Source organism: Rhinatrema bivittatum, chromosome 2, assembly GCF_901001135.1.
Source record: "Rhinatrema bivittatum chromosome 2, aRhiBiv1.1, whole genome shotgun sequence".
NCBI lineage: Eukaryota > Metazoa > Chordata > Amphibia > Gymnophiona > Rhinatrematidae > Rhinatrema > Rhinatrema bivittatum.
In genome coordinates this window covers 777,743,216-777,763,010 of record NC_042616.1, presented here as the reverse complement: position 1 = coordinate 777,763,010, position 19,795 = coordinate 777,743,216, and the positions used below count along the sequence as shown (strand labels likewise).

The 19,795-nt window shown below is 44.3% G+C and overlaps 1 protein-coding gene across 1 annotated transcript in view; it reads left to right on the top strand.

Moving 5' to 3' along the window:
- The window catches only part of TMEM71 (transmembrane protein 71), a 132,499-nt gene that overhangs the window by 59,537 nt on the left and 53,167 nt on the right, over positions 1 to 19,795 (top strand). The window contains exons 4-5 of the mRNA XM_029592047.1: positions 2,528 to 2,716; positions 17,502 to 17,668. Coding sequence (XP_029447907.1) covers positions 2,528 to 2,716; positions 17,502 to 17,668 — 356 coding nt within the window. The remainder of the gene's footprint in view (positions 1 to 2,527; positions 2,717 to 17,501; positions 17,669 to 19,795) is intronic.

Genomic DNA, 19,795 nt, shown 5'->3' with positions numbered 1-19,795 from the left:
CATGTTACTGGCATGGGGGGGGGGGGGGGGGAGGAGCCCAGGACATGGTCTCCTCCATTTTGTAAACTGCTAGTGTGTTGTATTTGTGCGCTAACAATTTACAACAACCCTAAACAGAACTAACACATGCTAAAAGTGCATATTAAACTTAGCTCCTGGTACTGGTGCTTTACTGCATTGCATACCATTGACAAATAAGGTTATTAGCTTACTTTTTAAATGTTTTACATATACAGACATGTTGGTACTGAAGAAATCTCACCTTTGTTCCTTTTTGCAATATCATTTTAGGGTATAACGTTGTTGATATCTCCTTTTAATGCCTTGCTTTATAATTTTGATAATTTGCATACATTCTATGTTACGGTTGTCGCTCGCGGGTCCCTCCACAGTGTGGAGCCGCTGATGTTGCTGTCTGCAGCAGGAAGGGCCGCAGCTGTCTCCTTCTCTTTGCAATATGGAGCCACTGCTTGGACGCTCCGCCTGCGCGCACATGTTATAAAATCGGGTGACATGTGCGCACGCCTGATAGCGCGCGCTCATGTAGGCCACACGCGCTTCTTTTAAAATCTACCCCACTATGTAAAATCTACCCCACTATGTAAAACCCAAAACATTGTAGCTGTTCCAACATATTGTTGCTCTAAGGTTGTTGTGTTGTTTCGTAAATAATTTTAGTTACTTTCGAAAGCATTTTTGTATGTAAAACATGATATTAATTTATAGTTATTGTCTGTACTGCCTGTTATCTTTTATACCTGTTATCTGTAAAGCCTGTTGCTAATTATTGTTAAATGTAAACCGCGGTGATGTATATTTTTAAGTACTGCGGTATATAAAAAATAAAAAAATAAATAAAAATAAATATTGTCTCATCACCTGCATCCACCGTTAAAGTATTTTACATAAGAACATAAGAAATTGCCATGTTGGTCTAACCAAGAGTCCATCAAACCCAGCATCCTGTTTCCAACAGAGGCCAAACCAGGCCACAAGAACCTGGCAATTAACCAAACACCAAGAAGATCCCATTCTACCGATGCAATTAATAGCAGTGGTTATTGTACCACAAATTCTCCATGTCAAAAAGGAATCTAAAACTTAAAATTGGAAACTTCTTGGTATACAATGGCATGCTAACACTTCCTTCACACCAATGATCTACACAAATATATGAAATTCATTATCAATATCCAATATGAAATACCAATATACCTCTATTTCTGTTATAAGCCATTACTCACTAACAATGCCACCAGACAGATTAAACGTTTTAACTCCGATTTTCACATCCTCACAAAAACATACTCTATTTATTATTGATCCCGAGTTAGTTATGTAATATCCCCTGATGAAGCCATTGGTGAAACAAGGGCCTTTGTTGGGTTCATAGAAGGATTGTAACAGGGGCATATGAAAATGTATTTGGATTTATAGGTTATGTGCATCTGTTGTGTGCAATTTCTGTGTTGGATATGTGTTAATATACATATACTTATCCATGTTTGGGGTAGGATATATATATATATCGTGCAATATCTTTGATAATAGTTTTAATGTTGATTTTGTAATAAACAGTTGAATATAATAGACGGTGTCTCGATTTGTTAACTACGGTATGTAGGCAATACCCATGTTACCTTCTTTTTATTATATATCACATTTGAGATTAAAAAAAAAAAGCCCAGGGCTCAGTGTTCATAAAAGTAAATGTATAACCAGGTATTTATGCATACTTTAGGTGCAGGGCTAGTGCAAGGGTATTAGGCGCCCTAGGCACCTTCTGCCATGTACCCGCCGCCCCACTACACTCCTCCCCCCCCCCCCCCATCGCACCACCCTACCCCACAAGGGCTGGCGCACTCTCTCCTACTTCTCTATGCAGAAGAATCCGGAGTAAGATGGCAAGAGGCGGCGCAAGCCGGGGTCTGGTCTGAGGGAGCCACCGAAGATGAGGTGAGGGGAGAGGACCAGGTTACCACACGGCTGAGAGAAACTCTGGGTCGGGTGAGGAAAGACGGGTCGCCTGACTCTTGCTGCTGCTGCCCCTGGCTCCCCGGCCCCCTAGGCCCTGGCCTAGTTCACCTAGTGCTTCCACTGGCCCTGTTTAGGTGAACTGGGGAGAAGCGTCCTGGGGCAGGGTTGGAACTTACACTCATACGTTTTTTTATCTTAAAAGGTTTGCATGGAAGTTACATTGCCTGAGTTAAGCCCTACCAAAGAGCAGGTGTAACTTTGTGCGAACTATCCTGTGCACCCACCAGACCAATTACCTTCACATTTTCCAAGTGAACATGTGTGCATTTTTTGTCTTGAAAATTCAGGGGTAAAGTCCGTAGAAATGCGCAGAGTTGTAAAATTATCCTCTTAATTTGCAACAACTGTCAATCTTTTGTAAGGGTCAAGGAGAGACCTCAGTTTGAGATGCAAGGTTTTAATGAAAATGTATATTTCGAGGGGCAGGAAGACGGTTTTGTACCCGAAACTACAGCATGAGCTCATTTTGTTCCTTCTTGTTTAATGACAGCTTTGATTTGCCTGGTGACAACAGTCCTGAGAGTCCGCAGACGGGATCACCTTTGGCTTACCGTCGCAGCCCAAGGCTGCTCGCTAACGGCTACTACATTGTGAATGAAGACAGTTTTCTCTTGGATAATCAAGGCAATATGACTCTGAATCCATCCCACAGTGTTTCTTATAAGGAAAACTTAGTAAGGTAAGAATGAAAATTTTGCATTGAAACGCTTTTAGGACAAAGAGGGCAAACCAGGGCAGCCAGAATACGCTGCGGGCAGATTTTCAGCTCCATTACATATCCCATGCTGGGTCAGACCAATGTCCATCGAGCTCAGGATCCTGTCTCCGATAGTGACCAATCCAAGTCAAAAGTACCAGCAGATCTCAGAGTATTTTAAACACTGATCTTAAAATCATCACCCACAGAAAATTACAAATCAAGGAACGTATAACTACGGTATATTCAACAATCAACAATACATACAAGAATATCATAAAAATTAACATAAGCATCATAATAAAATTTTAAAAAACTCATAAGAACATAAGAACATGCCATACTGGGTCAGACCAAAGGTCCATCAAACTCAGCATCCTGTCTCCAACAGTGGCCAATCCAGGCCATAAGAACCTGGCAAGTTCCCAAAAACTAAATTTATCCCAGTAACAGTAGTGTCTATTTTCTAAGTCAAGGTAATTAGTAGCAGGTAATGGACTTCTCCTCCAAGAACTTATCCAATCCTTTTTTAAATCCAGCTACACTATCTGCACTAACCACATCCCTTGGCAATAAATTCCAGAGTTTAATTGTGCATCGAGTGAAAAAGAACTTTCTCCGATTAGTTTTAAATGTGCCACATACTAACTTCATGGACTGCCCCCTAGTCCTTCTATTATCCGATAGAGTAAATAACCGATTCACATTTACCCGTTCTAGACCTCTCATGATTTTAAGCACCTCTATCATATCCCCCCTCAGCCGTCTCTTCTCCAAGCTGAAAAGTCCTAACCTCTTTAATCTTTCCTCATAGGGGAGCTGTTCCATCCCCTTTATCATTTTGGTCGCCCTTCTCTGTACCGTCTCCATCACAACTATACCTTTTTTGAGATGCGGCGACCAGAATTGTACACAATAGGGATGTGCAGACAAAAGGTTTGCGTTGATAAGTTGATAAGTTGAAGTTGAGGGTCGATTTCGTTCAATATGGACATATGGAGAATTCCATAAGTTGAGGGTCTGTCCATATGTTCACCGGTTCCCTAAATAAAAATTTAAACCCCTCACCCTCCTGAATCCCCCCCCAAGACTTACCAAAACTCCCTGGTGGTCCAGCGGGGAGTCAGGAAGCCATCCCTGTATTCCTTTGCGAAGAGCACGTGATGTCGGCTCCTCCTGACCCCCCCAAGCTGGCCAAATGTTCTGGTTGGGTCCAACGGGGGTCTGGGAGCGGAGGCGCGGAGAAGCATGTGACGTACGCGTCACTCCGACGTGACGCCGACGTCACGTGCTCCTCGCAAAGGAATACAAGGTGGCTTCCTGACTCCCCGCTGGACCACCAGGGAGTTTTGGTAAGTTTTGGGGGGGTCAGGAGGGTGGGGGGTTTAAGTGTTTATTTAGGTTCAACGTATTCAACATAGCTATGTTGTATACGTTGGAACTCGCGATGCGTTGCGCATCATCACTTTTTTAAGTTTAAAAAAAAATAAGTTGCGTTTTACATATGCGTTCAAAACGAATGCACACCCCTAATACACAGTATTCAAGGAGTGGTCTCACCATGGAGCGATACAGAGGCATTATGACATTCTATGTTTTATTCACCATTCCCTTTCTAATACTTCCCAACATTCTGTTTGCTTTTTTGACTGCCGCAGCACACTGAACCGACGATTTCAATGTGTTATCCACTATGATGCCTAGATCTCTTTCTTGGGTGGTAGCTCCTAATATGGAACCTAACATTGTGTAACTATAGCATGGATGTTGCGACCGTCGCTGCCCGAAGTCTCCACTCCGCCCTCCTTATCTCTTTGGCGAATCCTCCTGCGGTTGACGGATGTTTGGCTGCCGTGGCGTCTGCCTGCCGTCCTCTCCGGCATCCCCAGACCGGCTTGGGCGCTGCCTCTCGCCATGCTGTTCAGCTGCCTTAGGGCATGCGCGCCGTGCGGTCCTGCTTCAAGTACCTTCAGTGGTGCAAACCTCAGGGGCGTCCCCCTGTGATGATGTCATGCATCCAGGATACAAATAGCCTACGCGATTACTAGCATACAAGTTAGCAAGGTATAGGTTTCCGACGGATGGGATTCGCTCTCCGTACCTAGCTACTTTGCCTCCACTTGGACTAATCTATTTGGGGTACCCGCTCCTCGGGGGCCTCTCTCTCTCTTCTATTTCAGGTTGCTGTCTAGAACCGATACTCGCTCCTCGAGGGTCTATGTTCCTGGACTCGCTACCTAGACTTCACTTCTGCCTGGAAGACACCGCTGCCTATACCATCTGTGAGTTACCATGTGCATCTCTCAGAGGTGTTCCCTGGAACCAGGTACTCGCTCCTCGAGGGCCTGTCTTTACTTCAGCTCTTGTGCTCCACACTGAGAGACCGCTGCGTGAGTACATTACCAACGAGGCTCTAATCCTGAACTCTGCATTACTGCTGCTACTCACAATATCATCTCTCTCTATTTCAGCACAGCCATTGTGGGATCGCTGTTCCAGAGCCTGAGAGACTACAAGCCCAACCGGGCTACTTTCCAGCTCACTACCACCATCTCTGGTGGCTCACCAATACTGTCTAATAAAAGATCTAACTGTGTGTGTGTCCTAAGCTGAGCCTGACCTGTGGTCCCTCACGGGACCTTCCCCCGTGGGCGTGGTCATCTGCCACAGAGTCCAGGGTTCCACCCAAAATCCTTACACACAGTAACAATGGGTTATTTTTCCCTATATGCATCACCTTGCACTTATCCACATTAAATTTCATCTGCCATTTCAATGCCCAATTTTCCAGTCTCACAAGGTCTTCCTGCAATTTATCACAATCTACTTGTGATTTAACTACTCTGAATAATTTTGATTCATCTGCAAATTTGATTACCTCACTCGTCGTATTTCTTTCCAGATCATTTATAAATATGTTGAAAAGTAAGGCTCCCAATACAGATCTCTGAGGCACTCCACTGTCCACTCCCTCCACTGAGAAAATTGTCCATTTAATCCTACTCTCTGTTTCCTGTCTTTTTGTTAAGACTGTCGCTGCCCGACATCTCCACTCTGCCCTCCTTACCTCTTTGACGACTCCTCCTGCGGTTGATGGACGTCTGGCTGCCGTGGCGTCTGCCTGCCGTCCCCTCCGGCGTCCCCAGTCCGGCTTGGGTGCTGCATCCCGCCATGTTGTTCAGTTACCATAGGGCGCGTGCGCTGCGTGGCCCTGCTTCTTATGCTTCCTTTGGCGCAAACCTCAGGGGCATCCCCCTGTGATGACGTCACGCATCCCGGATACAAAAACTTATTCAGTTTGCTAGCTAATTGAGTTAACAAGGGACTCCTTGCTACTCTGCCTCTCCTTAATTGGACTTATTCTATCGGGGTAACCGCTGCTCGGAGGTCTCTCTCTCTTTCTTTCAGGTTGCTGTCTGGAACCGGTACTCGCTCCTCGAGGGCCCATGTTCCCGGACTCGCTGCCTGAACTTCTCTCAGAGCTGTTCCCTGGAACCAGGTACTCGCTCCTCGAGGGCCTGCCTCTATTCCAGCTCCTGTGTTACCTACTGGGAGAAACTGCTGTGTGAGTAATCAACCAACGAGGCTCTATACCAGAACTCTGTGTATGCTCCACTGTACTCACTATCTCAGTTTCTCTCCACTACAGCACAGCCATTGAGGGATCGCTGTTCCAGTGTCCTGATGAACTACAAGCCCAGCCGGGCTTCATCTCTACTCGCTACTGCCACCTCTGGTGGCTCCCCAACTCTGTCTAATAAAATATAATTCTGTGTTGTGTGTCCTAAAGCTGAGCCTGACCTGTGGACCCTCATGGGACTTCCCCCCGTGGGCGTGGTCAGCAACCACAGTGTCCAAGGGTCCACCCAAAACCTTGCAAACAATAATACTCTTAGCCAGTTTGTAATCCACGAAAGGACATCGCCACCTATCCCATGACTTTTTACTTTTCCTAGAAGCCTTTCATGAGGAACTTTGTCAAACGCCTTCTTAAAATCCAAGTACACTACATCTACATGTTCACCTTTATCCACGTGTTTATTAACTCCTTCAAAGAAGTGAAGCAGATTTGTGAGGCAAGACTTGCCTTGGGTAAAGCCATGCTGAGTTTGTTCCATTAAACCATGTCTTTCTATATGTTCTGTGATTTTGATCTTTAGAACAGTTTCTATTATTTTTCCGGGCACTGAAGTCAGGCTAACCGGTCTGTAGTTTTCTGGATCGCCCGTGAGCCCTTTTTAAATATTGGTGTTACATTAGCCACCCTCCAGAGTAGTGGGGAGGGTTTTTTTTGATCCCCCATCCCCACTGGGATTTCAGTGCTGTAAATGGCCTGGTCCCCCGATTTTTTCCACCAGAGAGACCACTTTCAGTTACAGCTAAGGAAAATGAACAACTGAATCAAAGAAAGGAAGAGCAAGAGAAGGAGAGCCCATCCAGATTTCCACCCACGGAATCAGGACAGGCTGGGTATCCACGGGAAAGAAGATCTCTAAAGGTAGGATTTTTGCAAAACAAAGGGGACCCCCTCCATTAGGATTCCCAAGGCACCACCGCTGGGAGAAAAAGCACATTTAAAATCAACATGGGTTCTACCCAAAGGTCTGTAACTACAGACAGAAAGAACCCTGCAACTACAGTCAGATGTACTTATCATTTTGGACAATGGACTTTATTTAACTTTAAGAACCAGTAAACTTTATTTTAACATCCAGCCCTGGTCCTGTCTGAATTCTTACAGCCTCTCACCTCATGGGAAGCACTTAAAAGTACAACCCAGAACACTGACGACCTTCTTCCATCATCTGGACCATAAGCGAGAGCTTCCCCCCATAAAAAGGATTCCCCCCCCCCCAGGGATTAAGAGTCAGCGTGGGAGCGAATGGCTAGCCAGAGCAGCCCCAGAAGATATTTATTTATATTTATTTATTTATTTCAAATTTTTATATACCGGCATTCGAGACAGCAGTCACATCATGCTGGTTCACATAAAACAGGGGTGCATAGTAAACATAACTATAACAATGGTGCTGAAAAGGCAGTTACATATAACAGGGTGATAAGAACTTGGCTGAGAAGGAAGAGAAAGGACAGGATTAATTCACACAGGTAAACGATAGAAGATATGGTTAATCAAGATATGGTTAATCAAGGTGTAGTTGGAGATTAGTTGACCATGTTGGTGTCTGGGAAAGCTTGTATGAATATCCAGGTCTTTAGTCTTTTTTTGAAGGTTGAGATGCATGGTTCTGTTCTGAGATTTGAGGGGATGGAGTTCCATAACGGTGGAATGGCTGTAGAGAAAGCCCGGTCTCTTAGTGTGCAGTGTCTGGTAGATTTGGACGGTGGTACCTGTAGCGATCCTTTGTATGCATCTCTTGTCGGTCTTGACGAATTGTGTAGTCGGAGAGGGATCTGTATGTCAATGGGAGCCAGTTGGTGGATGATTTTGTATGTGGTAAGAATGGCCTTGTATATTATTCTAAAGTGTATAGGTAGCCAATGGAGGCTCTTTAGAATGGGGGTTATGTGGTCCCTTCTCCTGGTATTTGTCAGAATTCGTGCAGCTGCATTTTGCACCATCTGAAGCGGTTTGGTGTATGAAGCGGGAAGGCCGAGTAGGATGGTGTTACAATAGTCTAATTTTGAAAAGATGATTGCTTGTAGAATAGTTCTGAAATCTTGGGCATGGAAAAGAGGTCTAATTCTTTTCAGGACTTGTAGTTGGTAGAAACAGTCTTTGGTGGTTTTGTTAATGGTGGCTTTGAAATTCAGGCGATTATCAATTAGGACTCCTAGGTCTCTCACTTGTGTGATTGTTGGCGTGGCTTGTTGTGCAGAGGTGATGGTGCTATTTTCTGAGGCGATGAGCAGGAGTTCAGTTTTGCCGGAATTTAATACCAGGTTTAGGCTGGTGAGGAGGAGTTTAATTTTTTGAAGGCATGTGTCCCAGTAAGCCAGAGTTTTAGCGACGGAATCCTTGATGGGTATCAGGACCTGTATATCGTCCGCGTAAAGGAAGTGTTTGAGGTTGAGGTCGGTGAGAAGTTGGCATAACGGTATAAGGTAAATGTTAAATAAAGTAGGAGACAGGGAGGACCCCTGTGGGACTCCTACTGACGACGGATGTTGAGAGGATTCTTTATTCTGTATCTTGACCTTGTATCCTCTATTGCTGAGAAATGATATGAACCAAGATAGTGCTGTGCCTGAGATACCTATGGAGGCTAACTGGTTAATGAGTAAGGAATGATTGACGGTGTCAAAGGCTGAAGAAAGGTCCAGTAGGATCAGTAAGAAGGCTTGACCTTTATCGAGGCCCAGGATGAGGTGATCTGTTAAGGAAATGAGGAGGGACTCCGTGCTTAGTGTTTTGCGGAAACCGTATTGTGATGGGAATAGGAGGTTGTTTTCTTCAATGTAGTTTGAGAGTCGGATGTTCACCAATTTCTCCATAATCTTAGCTATGAAGGGGAGGTTGGCGATTGGTCGGTAGTTGTTTGGGTCATTAGGATCTAGATTAGGTTTCTTGAGTAATGGTTTGAGAGAGGCCAATTTTAGGTCATCTGGGTAAGATCCTTGTGTTATAGAGCAATTTATGATGTCTGACAGGGATTTGGAGATGGAGTCAGGAATTGATAGAAGTAATTTCGAGGGGATGTGGTCCGAAGGGTGAGAAGATGGTTTCATTTTCCGTAGAATACCTTGGATCTCAATGGAAGAAGTGATATAAATACGATTTTTTTGCCCTTGGGACTTAACACTAAGGGTCTTTGGCAGTCAGCTCCACCGAGGGCAAATTTTGAAACCTGGCATGCTGCTTGCAGGCCCTCCAGTGCAAAGTGCTGAGTACCCACAGGAAGCATGCACGAAAGCACGCCCGCACTTGGCACTCACACGGGAACAGGCGTAAAGCGCGCTGGAAGGTACGCGCAGTGATTTGAAAAGGAAATCATCCTGCGTGCTTCTCCCTCCCCACCCCACCTAATGCGCCTCCTTTTCCCCCCTCGGACTGAAGCACACCTGCCGCGTCACAGTAAGCGGAGGAATGCAATAATCAAACCACATTTTTTTTACAGAGGTAAACTTGCATTTCCCTGCCAAAAACCTTTTGATTAGCTCCGCCCCCACCAAAAAAAAGAGAAGAATTTTCAGGTTAGTGCAATTTAGCTTTAGAATTCACAAAGGAAAACAGAGCAAGGCACATCGTTTTAAACTTCCGGAGTATGTTTGCCACTATTGTCGTTTGCGATGGAAGCATGGCATTATGTTTATAACCTCTGCTTTAAGCTCTTATTTTTCTAAAGAGATTTTTGGTGGCAAGCATATATATATATTTTTTTATATACCATCATTCCAACAGACGATCACAACGGTTTACATAAATTGCATTCGATTACATGGTAAAATATTGTATTAACAGGTTCGTATTTAGAGTAACGGTATCTATTGTAATGCTATTGATTAATCAAAACATTCAAAGTATTCTAATATTGATTATTACTGTTTAGTCTGGAAAAGATTTTATTTTATTTTTTTTTTATTCAAATATATGAATGACATCTCAAAATGACCCCAGGACAACAGAAAGGTAGAAGACAGTTGAGTAATTGCCAATTTTTACTACCCTAAAGAATGATAAATAAATTCAATACCTACTGATATTTGCCCATTGATATCTGGGAAATTCATTTGCTCCACATATGGGAGGAATTACTTTCACTTTCTTGGTCATTTTTAGAAAGAAACTTTACTAAATTTGGGCCTCGTTTACTAAGCAGTTTTCCAGTGGACACAGAATGGGAGAAAAGCCTTAATAGATCAGGCCCTTAGAAAGAAAACAAAAAGGTTTCTTTTAGTTTTCTAAGTCTGGTTTGCTAATTTTTTTATTTTTTTTTATTTCTGTTGCAATGTTCCTCTCTCTGGCTGTGCAGGAAATTGCATCATTTGCAAAACTCTGAACAGCTTCCACACAGGAGGCCATTCAAGTTTGCTTACAAAATGAGTTTGGCAGCTAGCTTCAAACCATTTTAAAATTGCAAAATGAATTCTCTTTAGCTAACTTGCAAAGTTATAGTTGCCTTCAAAATGTGCTTGAAACAAGTTTGAAGTGTACCATGGAGAAAGCATGTATGGGCTTATAGTTCATATTTCCCTGTGAAAAGCAGGCCTAGAAATCTGAGCATGTAAGAATGAAGCAGCTTGTCCTGAAAATATGAAGCCAGTTGACAACCCTTGGTGAAAATATTTGTTGACAGGCTAGTTATGTGGTGCCGACTTCTGGTAGCTATAGACCTAAATTCAAATACTGAATCACTGTACAACACCTAGTGATGCTATAGGCCATGGGGCAGGCAGCCTGACTCCAGCAGGCTGAGACTCCCCAGAAACCAACCTGACTGGAGCCAGCAGGGCTGGTTGTGGCCAGGTACTGTCCAACAAGGCCATGAGGACTAAAAAGGCCTGATATTTTTGGTAGCTTGCTAGTTTTGGCAGCTGTTTAAATTGTTTCAAAGCTTGGAAGGGGAATGGTGAGTACAGATGTTGGATTAAATATTGGAATTTGGATAGCAGAGAACCAAAGAGGAAGACAACAAAAATTGACTTGGTGAAGAAGAGATGTCCTACAGGTGCTCAAGCCTCTACACCTGACAGCTGAGCAGTGGGGACAGGACTAGCTGGGTAGACTGAATGGGCTAAGTGGTATTTTTCTGTCATCATCCTCTACATTAATATATTCGGTTACAGGATAGCTGTCTCCTACTCCATGCATCCTACAATCATTGTGGGCAATTTTTAAATTATCTGATCCGATAAGTAAGTAGTTATCTGGCTAGATCCATCAGTGAAAATTGCTCTAAGTAGAGCAGTTAAATATAGTAGGGATGTGAATCGTTTTAGGACGATTAAAATTATCGTCCGATAATTTTAATATCGTCTTAAACCGTTATGGAACACAATACAATAGAGATTCTAACGATTTATCGTTATAAATCGTTAGAATCGTGAGCCGGCACACTAAAACCCCCTAAAACCCACCCCCGACCCCCACCCTCCCGCCCCTCGCTGAACGACCTCCTGCAGTCGATCTGCCGGCGCCATTTTCCGTACGAAAACGATTCGCGGCGGGAAATCGCTCCCTGACCCCCGCTGGACCTCCAGGAACTTTTGGCCAGCTTGTGGGGGGCCTTCTGACCCCCACGAGACTTGCCAAAATTCCAGCGGGGGTCCGGAAGGACCTCCTGCCGTCCAATCGTGTTCGTCTATGGCCGCCGCCATTTTTCGGCGCCATTTTGGAAAATGGCGCCGGCTGAAGACAACAAGATTCAGGAGCAGGAGCCCGTTCCGGACCGCTGCCGTTCCGGACCGCCGCTGGACCCGCAGGTTATTTAAGTCATTTGGGGGGGGTTCGGGAGGGTGGGGGATTTAATTTAAAGGGTCGGGAGTGGGTTTTAGGGGGTTTTAATGTGCCGGTTTTGCGATTTTTAGATTTTTAGATTTTTCACGATTTTTCACGATATTTTACCCCCCCAAACGGCAACAATACGATTCCCTCCCCCTCCCAGCCGAAATCGATCGTTAAGACGATCGAGGACACGATTCACATCCCTAAAATATAGTCAACTAGTTTTTCTAGTTTCACTATATTTAGATGCTCAAAAAGTGGGCATTTTGGGGGGACAAGCACGAGAGGAGTTTGTTCCATCGGCTCCTGGTGACGTCAGAGAGCCTCGCCTGACCAGCCCATATAACACCTGGGCCTGCAGTGCTTAGCAGGGGACAGATGTGAGAGTTTGTTTCATTGGCTCCTATTTGGGGCCTTCCTTTCTCCGGAGCTGCTGCTAGTGACGTCAGAGAGCCCACTCCTGACCAGCCCAAATAACACTCGGGCCTGTGGCGCAGCCATTGGCGTGTGTCACCGAAGCTGGGCTCCAAAGGGGCATGCCCCTGCCCCCGCAGTGAGTAATTCCTCTCCTCATTTGATTTATTCATTGGCTGCCTATGGGAAAGAGGAGGAAAGGGATTCTTAGACTTTTCCCCATCTGGATCTGGTATTCCTCCCTCTACATCTCAGACAAGCATTTCTGAATTTATGATACCTAAGAATGTGCAACAATCCAGGGACACTTGGCTTAGCATATTTGGTCTTTTTGCAAGTGGGGGCTCCATCTCCCTTAATCCGGATGCTAGAACCTTTTCTGGGCCTCAAATGCCCCCAGTTTGGGAGTGGGAGTTTTTTTTATCCAATGAGGTTATTGTTTCTATTCCCAGTGATGGGAAGATCCTGGAGGAAGGTCGGGATGTGCCAGGCAATCTTGGTAGTATTTCCACCTCTACCATTTGCCTTTGGCCACTTGTCCTGACTTTAATCTTATAAAGCCTGCAGTAATTACTATGGACTCATTAAGGGGGTCATTTTCCAAGCGGATCGCTCACGATAAGGGACGTTTCGCATGCGAAAAGTCCTTTATCACGTGCGATACCAAGATCGGGGCGGAGTCGGGGCGGCGTCAGCCCCGGAAGAGGAGGAGTCGGGGTGGCACCGGGGCTGATGCCACGAAGACTTCACCGACAGCGAAAGGTACGCGTCTTTTTCGCTGCCAGTTTCGCAACAAATAACTACACCTTTTATGGTGTAGTTATTTGGCGCGACGCCGGCAGTGATCGCACCGCAGAAGTGCGATCCCTGCCGGCTATCACAGGACCGCCCACCCCGTTTCGCCACCCGCCCCCGTTACCGCGGGATTCAAAGAGTCCGGCGGTATTAGTAAATCCAGCCCTAAGGTTGGCAGTTATGGGAATGAGCAATTCGCTCTCAGGGAAGATCGACTCTGTATTCTCTAAGTATGAAGTTTAGCATAACAAAGTTGCAGTCCAGTATCAAAAACTTAAAGATCATGATGAGAAACGTAAGCTCTTATCTGATCAATATGATGAACTGCAGAAATTTCAAGAATCCCTCATAAGGGATAAGGAGGGGTCTTGCCGTCAATTTGAAAATCTGGACAATCACGCTAGGAGATTTAATTTAAGATTTTTAAATGTTCCTGAAGTTGATTTGTTATCTATTCTGGAAATGTTGAAAAGATTTTGGGGCAGATTTTCAAAGGGGTACGGCGTAAGATACACGCATACCCCCCCAAAACCTGCCCCAAGCTCCCCCTGCGCGCGCCGAGCCTATGTTGCACAGGCTGCCGGCGCGCACAAAGCCCCGGAACGCGCGTAAGTCCCGGGGCTTTCCTGGGGGGGCATGTCGGGGCATGTCGCGGGCATGTCACAGCGGGCACGTCACCGGGGGCGTTCCGGGGCGTGACCGCGGACATGGTTCCAGCCCGGGGGTGTGGCTGCGGCCTCCGGACCAGCCCCCAGACCGGAACATGGCGAGCCGGCAGCCGGTCCGGTGCGCACAAGTTACGCCTGCCTCAGGCAGGTGTAACTTTTGGAATAAAGGTAGGTGGGGAATTAGTTAGGGTCAGGGGGTGGGTTAGGTAGGGAAGAGAGGGAAAGGTGGGGGAGGCAGAAGGAAAGTTCCCTCCGAGGCCGCTCCGATTTCAGAGCGGCCTCGGAAGGAACAGAGGCAGGCTGTGCGGCTCGGCGCGTGCAAGCTGCCTATTTTGCACAGCCTTGAGTGCACTGACCCCGGATTGTAAAAGATATGTGGGGCTACGCGCATATCTTTTAAAATCCGGTGTACCCTTGTTTGCACCGTGTGCGTGAATAAAAGTACGTGCGCGCATACTTTTCTAAAATCTGCCCCTTTATCTGGATATTTTCAAAATACCTGTTGAATCTTTTGCACCTGTGTCAAGGGTCTTTTATCTCTCTGATAAAAGTAAAGGTAAGGATGTGGGTATTGATGATAATATTGCCGTAGATAATACAGGGGACAGTGAAGATCTAACTGCTCTTTTCCAGACTTCGCAGCTTGAAGTTAGATCTTGTGCAACTCTTTTAGTTGTTTTTGTTTTAGAAGCTGATAAAGAGTGGACATAAAGGGGCAGATTTTAGAAAAATACGCGCGCACGTACTTTTGTTCGCTCACCCGGCGCAAACAAGGGTATGCCGGATTTTAATAGATATGCGGGTAGCCACGCGTATCTTTTAAAATCTGGGCTCAGTGTGCACAAGGCTGCGCAAAATTGGCGGCCTGTGCATGCACCCCCAGGAAAGCCCCGGGACTTACGCGCGTTCCAGGGCTTTGCGCGCGCCGGCATCCTATGCAACATAGGCTGGGCGAGCACAGGGGGAGCTTGGTGCAGGTTTTCGGGGGGTACGCGCGTATCTTACGCGCGTACCCCTTTGAAAATCTGCCCCAAAATGTATTTTCATTCTAATTCCTGTCTATTTTTTTTAAAACCTTTATTTATAACATTATTGTTATACAGGAAAACCAACCTGATATTACAGTTATCAACATTGTTTGTTTTGTTTGTTTTTAAAAATTTATTAATCGCTTAACACAACTGGCCTAAGCGATGTACATAATAACATACACAAAATTACAATAAACATTTAACAAAGACTAAAATAAACAATTTACATTTAAATTAACATCAAATAAAACATTGTCACAATTTATATAAGAAGTAAGATGACAATACTTCATTACAATACATCTTAAATCTGGTAAATAATACTCAATCAGTTAGATGTTATTAACTTCACTACTTATGTCTCAAGAATACAGATGAGAAAAAATCTAAATCAGTTAGATGGTAATCGCTTCATGGCTAGATCTCAAAAGCACGGGTAAGAAGAAAATCTTTATAATCTGTTTTAAATTTCTTAAGATCATCTACAGATCTTAAGTCAAAAGGAATCAAATTCCATAGTGAGGGTGCTGCAACCGAGAAGGAAGTCTCTCTAGTACTAGACAAACGAGCATGACGGATGGAGGGAACTTCGAGGAAGCTCAACTGAGATGATCTCAAAGATCTAGCTGGTTTGTTGATTCTTAACAGAGCATTAAACCAAAAAGGAGAATTACTCATACGAAGTTTGAAGACAGTCAACCCTATTTTAAACCGAATCCTATCATTGCACAGGCACAGCAAATACACGAGACTGGTTTCCCTTTCCCCTTCCCCCCCCCCCCCCCCCAATACCCTCCTTACTCAACTTTGTCCATTTCCATTATGCTTTATCCTTCCGTGAATTTTTTACTGGTGTCTTCCTCTTTCTTCTTGGTCTAAGCTCAGCAAGGGGAATCTGACTGTTGTTTCAAAGTCGCCTTAGGATAGTCGGATCGGTGTAGGCCTACCTCTCGGTGGACTACTCATCCTGCCGCCAGTAGGGTGCTGTGTGCTTTGGCAAAGGACAGAATGTAAGGATTCCAGATAGTGAGAAACAGGTCACACTTCTGGGCTGATGAGGACGGCTTGGCGGACATGTGTTCGAACACCGCTAGTTTGTGGAGATTAAGCAGCCAGAGAGTAAAAGAAGGTTTTCTGGGTGTTGTCCACTGGGCCAGAATTGCTTGTTTGGCAAGTAGGAATGCTTTCATCAGGAACATGCGTCTCCTGTTTTTTTTTTTTAAGACAAAGAATTTCTATTTTTCCCAATGTTGCCAGATCCACTCAACTTAGACGCAAAAGGTTTCTTGTTTTGTGACAGGGAGTGTTAGCTCTGGGCATAACCTTTGCCTTGTGGTTTTCCTGTAAGTGTCAAATTGAATGGAATGGCAACAGCTATGTGTTTTTTGGTTATAGTCAGTCAGAAGGTTTTCTTTTAAATAGAGAATTGCCATCATCTATTAATTAGAATTCTGGAATTGTATATCTAGCAGTTAAATTTGATTCTTAGGTTCATTCTCTGCTCATTTAATTTTTTTCCTAAGACTCCCTCCCAATTTTGGGTATCTAAGATTATCTGTTTTTATCTCATGAATCTATTTCTTTATATTATATACGTATTGCTTAAATGTCAAGTGAGTTTTCTTTGACTTGTAAATTTCAATTTGAATAAATACAGAGTCAAAAAAGAATAAAAACATAAAAAGTGGGCATTTTGAGAAGCAGACTTGGGTTGGTTAAGAAGATAATGGGCATATATTGAATTTTCAAATATCCTCATGTAACTTTCCACACGTGATGTAACCCCAGCTGCAGATGTAGCAGGGGCAAGATGTGTGGCACAAATGCACTTGCATAATTTTTAATGAATTTTCAAACAGAAACCTCCAGTGTAGCTTGTGTTATTTGAAATATCCCTACAACTTACGCAGGTACAAGATTATCTATGGATCTGAAAGAATCAAGAAAGAATAAATGAAATAGAGACAAGAGAGTGGAGATAATATAGACAGTCACAGCACCACATTCAGAACACTGTCACAAGTCCCCTCACGTGGAATGGGGTGTGACTGGTTATTGCAGTCTATGAAATGTCTTTTATGACATCCTAGCCAGGATGAAATAATCATAGCAACATAGTGGATGTTGGCAGATAAGGACATTATGGCCCACCCAGTCTGCCTGTTAAAATTATCCTGTGATTTGTCAGGTGAACTGTGACTTCACTCCATGGGAATCTGTGGAGAAAATGGCACGAAATCGCTCCCTCCCTTCCCCCAGTAATTTTTGATTGCTGCAGGATGGCTTTTAATATTGGTGAAGTGCACTTTCGGAACAACTGCACATGACCCAGTTAGTGCAATCCGAGAAATTCAGAAATGAGCAGAAGCGAATAACATTTCTGATGGCCCTGCTCTTGTGTTGAACTGCTGCTGGAACATTTCACTGCATGGTCCCTCTTTTATTCTCTCCAGAATTTTTAGGAAAAAGAAGAGATTACGATGCTCTCTTGCTAGTCTGTTCAACCTCAGCTCCTCTCATGCATGGCTTCAGACTAAAGTCCTTGAAAATCCAGACTCTCCTATGAGTCAGACAGAAGGAGAAGACGGTGATCTGGAATCTGATAGCGACGATGAATGTGGTAAGCATATGAAAGTAAATTCTGTCCAAAGAGCGGGATATTGTATTGTAGGGGTTGGCAACTCCAATCCTGGAGTACCACAAACAGGTCAGATTTTTAGGATGTCCACAATGAATATGTATGACATATATTTTCATGCAGTGGAGGTGGTACATGCAAATATACCTCATGTATATCTATTGTGGATATCCTGAAAACCAGATCTGTTTGTGGCACTCCTGGACTAGAATTGCCTTCCCCTATTGTATCACATGGTATAATTACATCATGGCCTCATTTTGATCTGATAAGGGTGATTGGTCCATTAGAATTTCAAAACCTTCATGGTAGATACAGACGACATCCGACAATTGGATCCAAATTACAGCCAGCGTTTAGAAGAAACCATGACTCTACACAAGTAAGTAAATCATAAAAAGGGTATGTGACTCTGCTGCAAGTGAACTTATCTTCTACTCAGCTCTCCTTGACCCTGAAGCACACAGTTCTTGTCGAAACACTGCCAGTGTTGGGCAAACGGCTCCAGCTCTCGCTAGAATTCATTATAAATAATGAGTGATGGTTTTATATTGCATTACAGCCAAATAAGTGAAGAGATCTTTACAAAAGTATATGTAGACGAGTTGGGTTGATCGTTACGGAAGGAGAGTATTGATATGATAATACTTCATCTATATCTTAAAGTGATTTTACAAAAAAGCCAAAGACTACTCAATATAATAAAAAAATTATTTTATTTGAAAGCACTTACACATTGCACTTTTTTGATTAAATTAAAAACAGTAAACACTTTAATTTGAGTTATTACCAATACATGGTTATTACTCATATCAGTGCTACCGAACACCAGAGCTCACAACATAGTTCCCCGATTTGTTTTTTTGAGTATATTTAGGGGGTGCTTGCGAAGTCATATTTTTCGTGGATTATACTAACCACATCCTCTGGCAATGAATTCCAGACCTTAGTTGTGTGTTGAGTGAAAAATAATTTTCTCTGATTCGTTTTAAATGTGCTACTTGCTAACTTAATGGAGTGCCCCCTAGTCCTTCTATTATCTGAAAGAATAAATAACCAATTCATATTTACCCGTTTAAAACCTTTCATGATTTTGTAGATCTCTATCCTATTTCCCCTCAGCCGTCTCTTCTCCAAGCTGAACAGCCCTAAGCTCTTTAGCCTTTCCTCATGGGAAACCATTCCATGCCCTTTATCATTTTGGTCACCCTTCTCTGTACCTGTTATATTTAAGGAAGGATGTGAACCCTGGGCTGAGATGAGAGCTGTTACCACCCACAGGGAGGAGCCCTGTGAGCCTCACCATCAGCAGGCATAGTCTCAGTGGCATGGGACACAGCAAGAAGTGGAGACTTTATTATATTGGAGAGAAAAGTAATGTCCACAGAAAGCAGATAAGGTAGTACAGTACTGGGCAATGGGAATTACCCAGAGAGAGTCACAGCAGAGAAGATCCGGTAGTGACCCGCAGAGTGGGGTTCGCCGTGGATCCCCTGTGATGAATGTAGATACCTTTAGTAATACAGATTCGGTAATGGCCTGCAGAGCGGGGTATGCCGAAGATGTCCATACAGTAGATCTTGACGAACTGACAGCAGTACCTGAATCTGGAAGTGGCTCTTACAGATGATGTTGAGGTATTCTGTAGAGCAGGAAAGCTGAATGACTTCCACTGAAGAAACGCGGTAGTGGCTCGAGAGTTGGGGTACACCGCATGGAATCACAAAGGCAGTCTTTGTAGTAGAAGTCTTTAGAGGTACTCACAGTAGATGGTTCCTGGAGTGAGTAGAGATCTGAGGAACAGATCTAGTAGCAGTCAGGCAGGAAGGCCCTCTGAGGAGCGGATAGCTAGGAATGTAAGGGAGCCCCCGAGGAGCGGGTACTCAGAGCGTACAGATGCCAAGACCGAATCAGGAACAGGAAGTCCTTGAGAATGGAGACATCAGCAAGACAGAACTCCTTGCTAACTTGAGGAAGGAAAGGGCAGGCTTGGTTAAATACACTAACGGGTTGATGTCATCGGGCGCAGACGCCCCCGAAGTTCCCGCCATGACGTGCTCAAATGGTGCCCTTGTGCGCGCGCGTGCTTGTAGGTAACTCTGGGTCTAA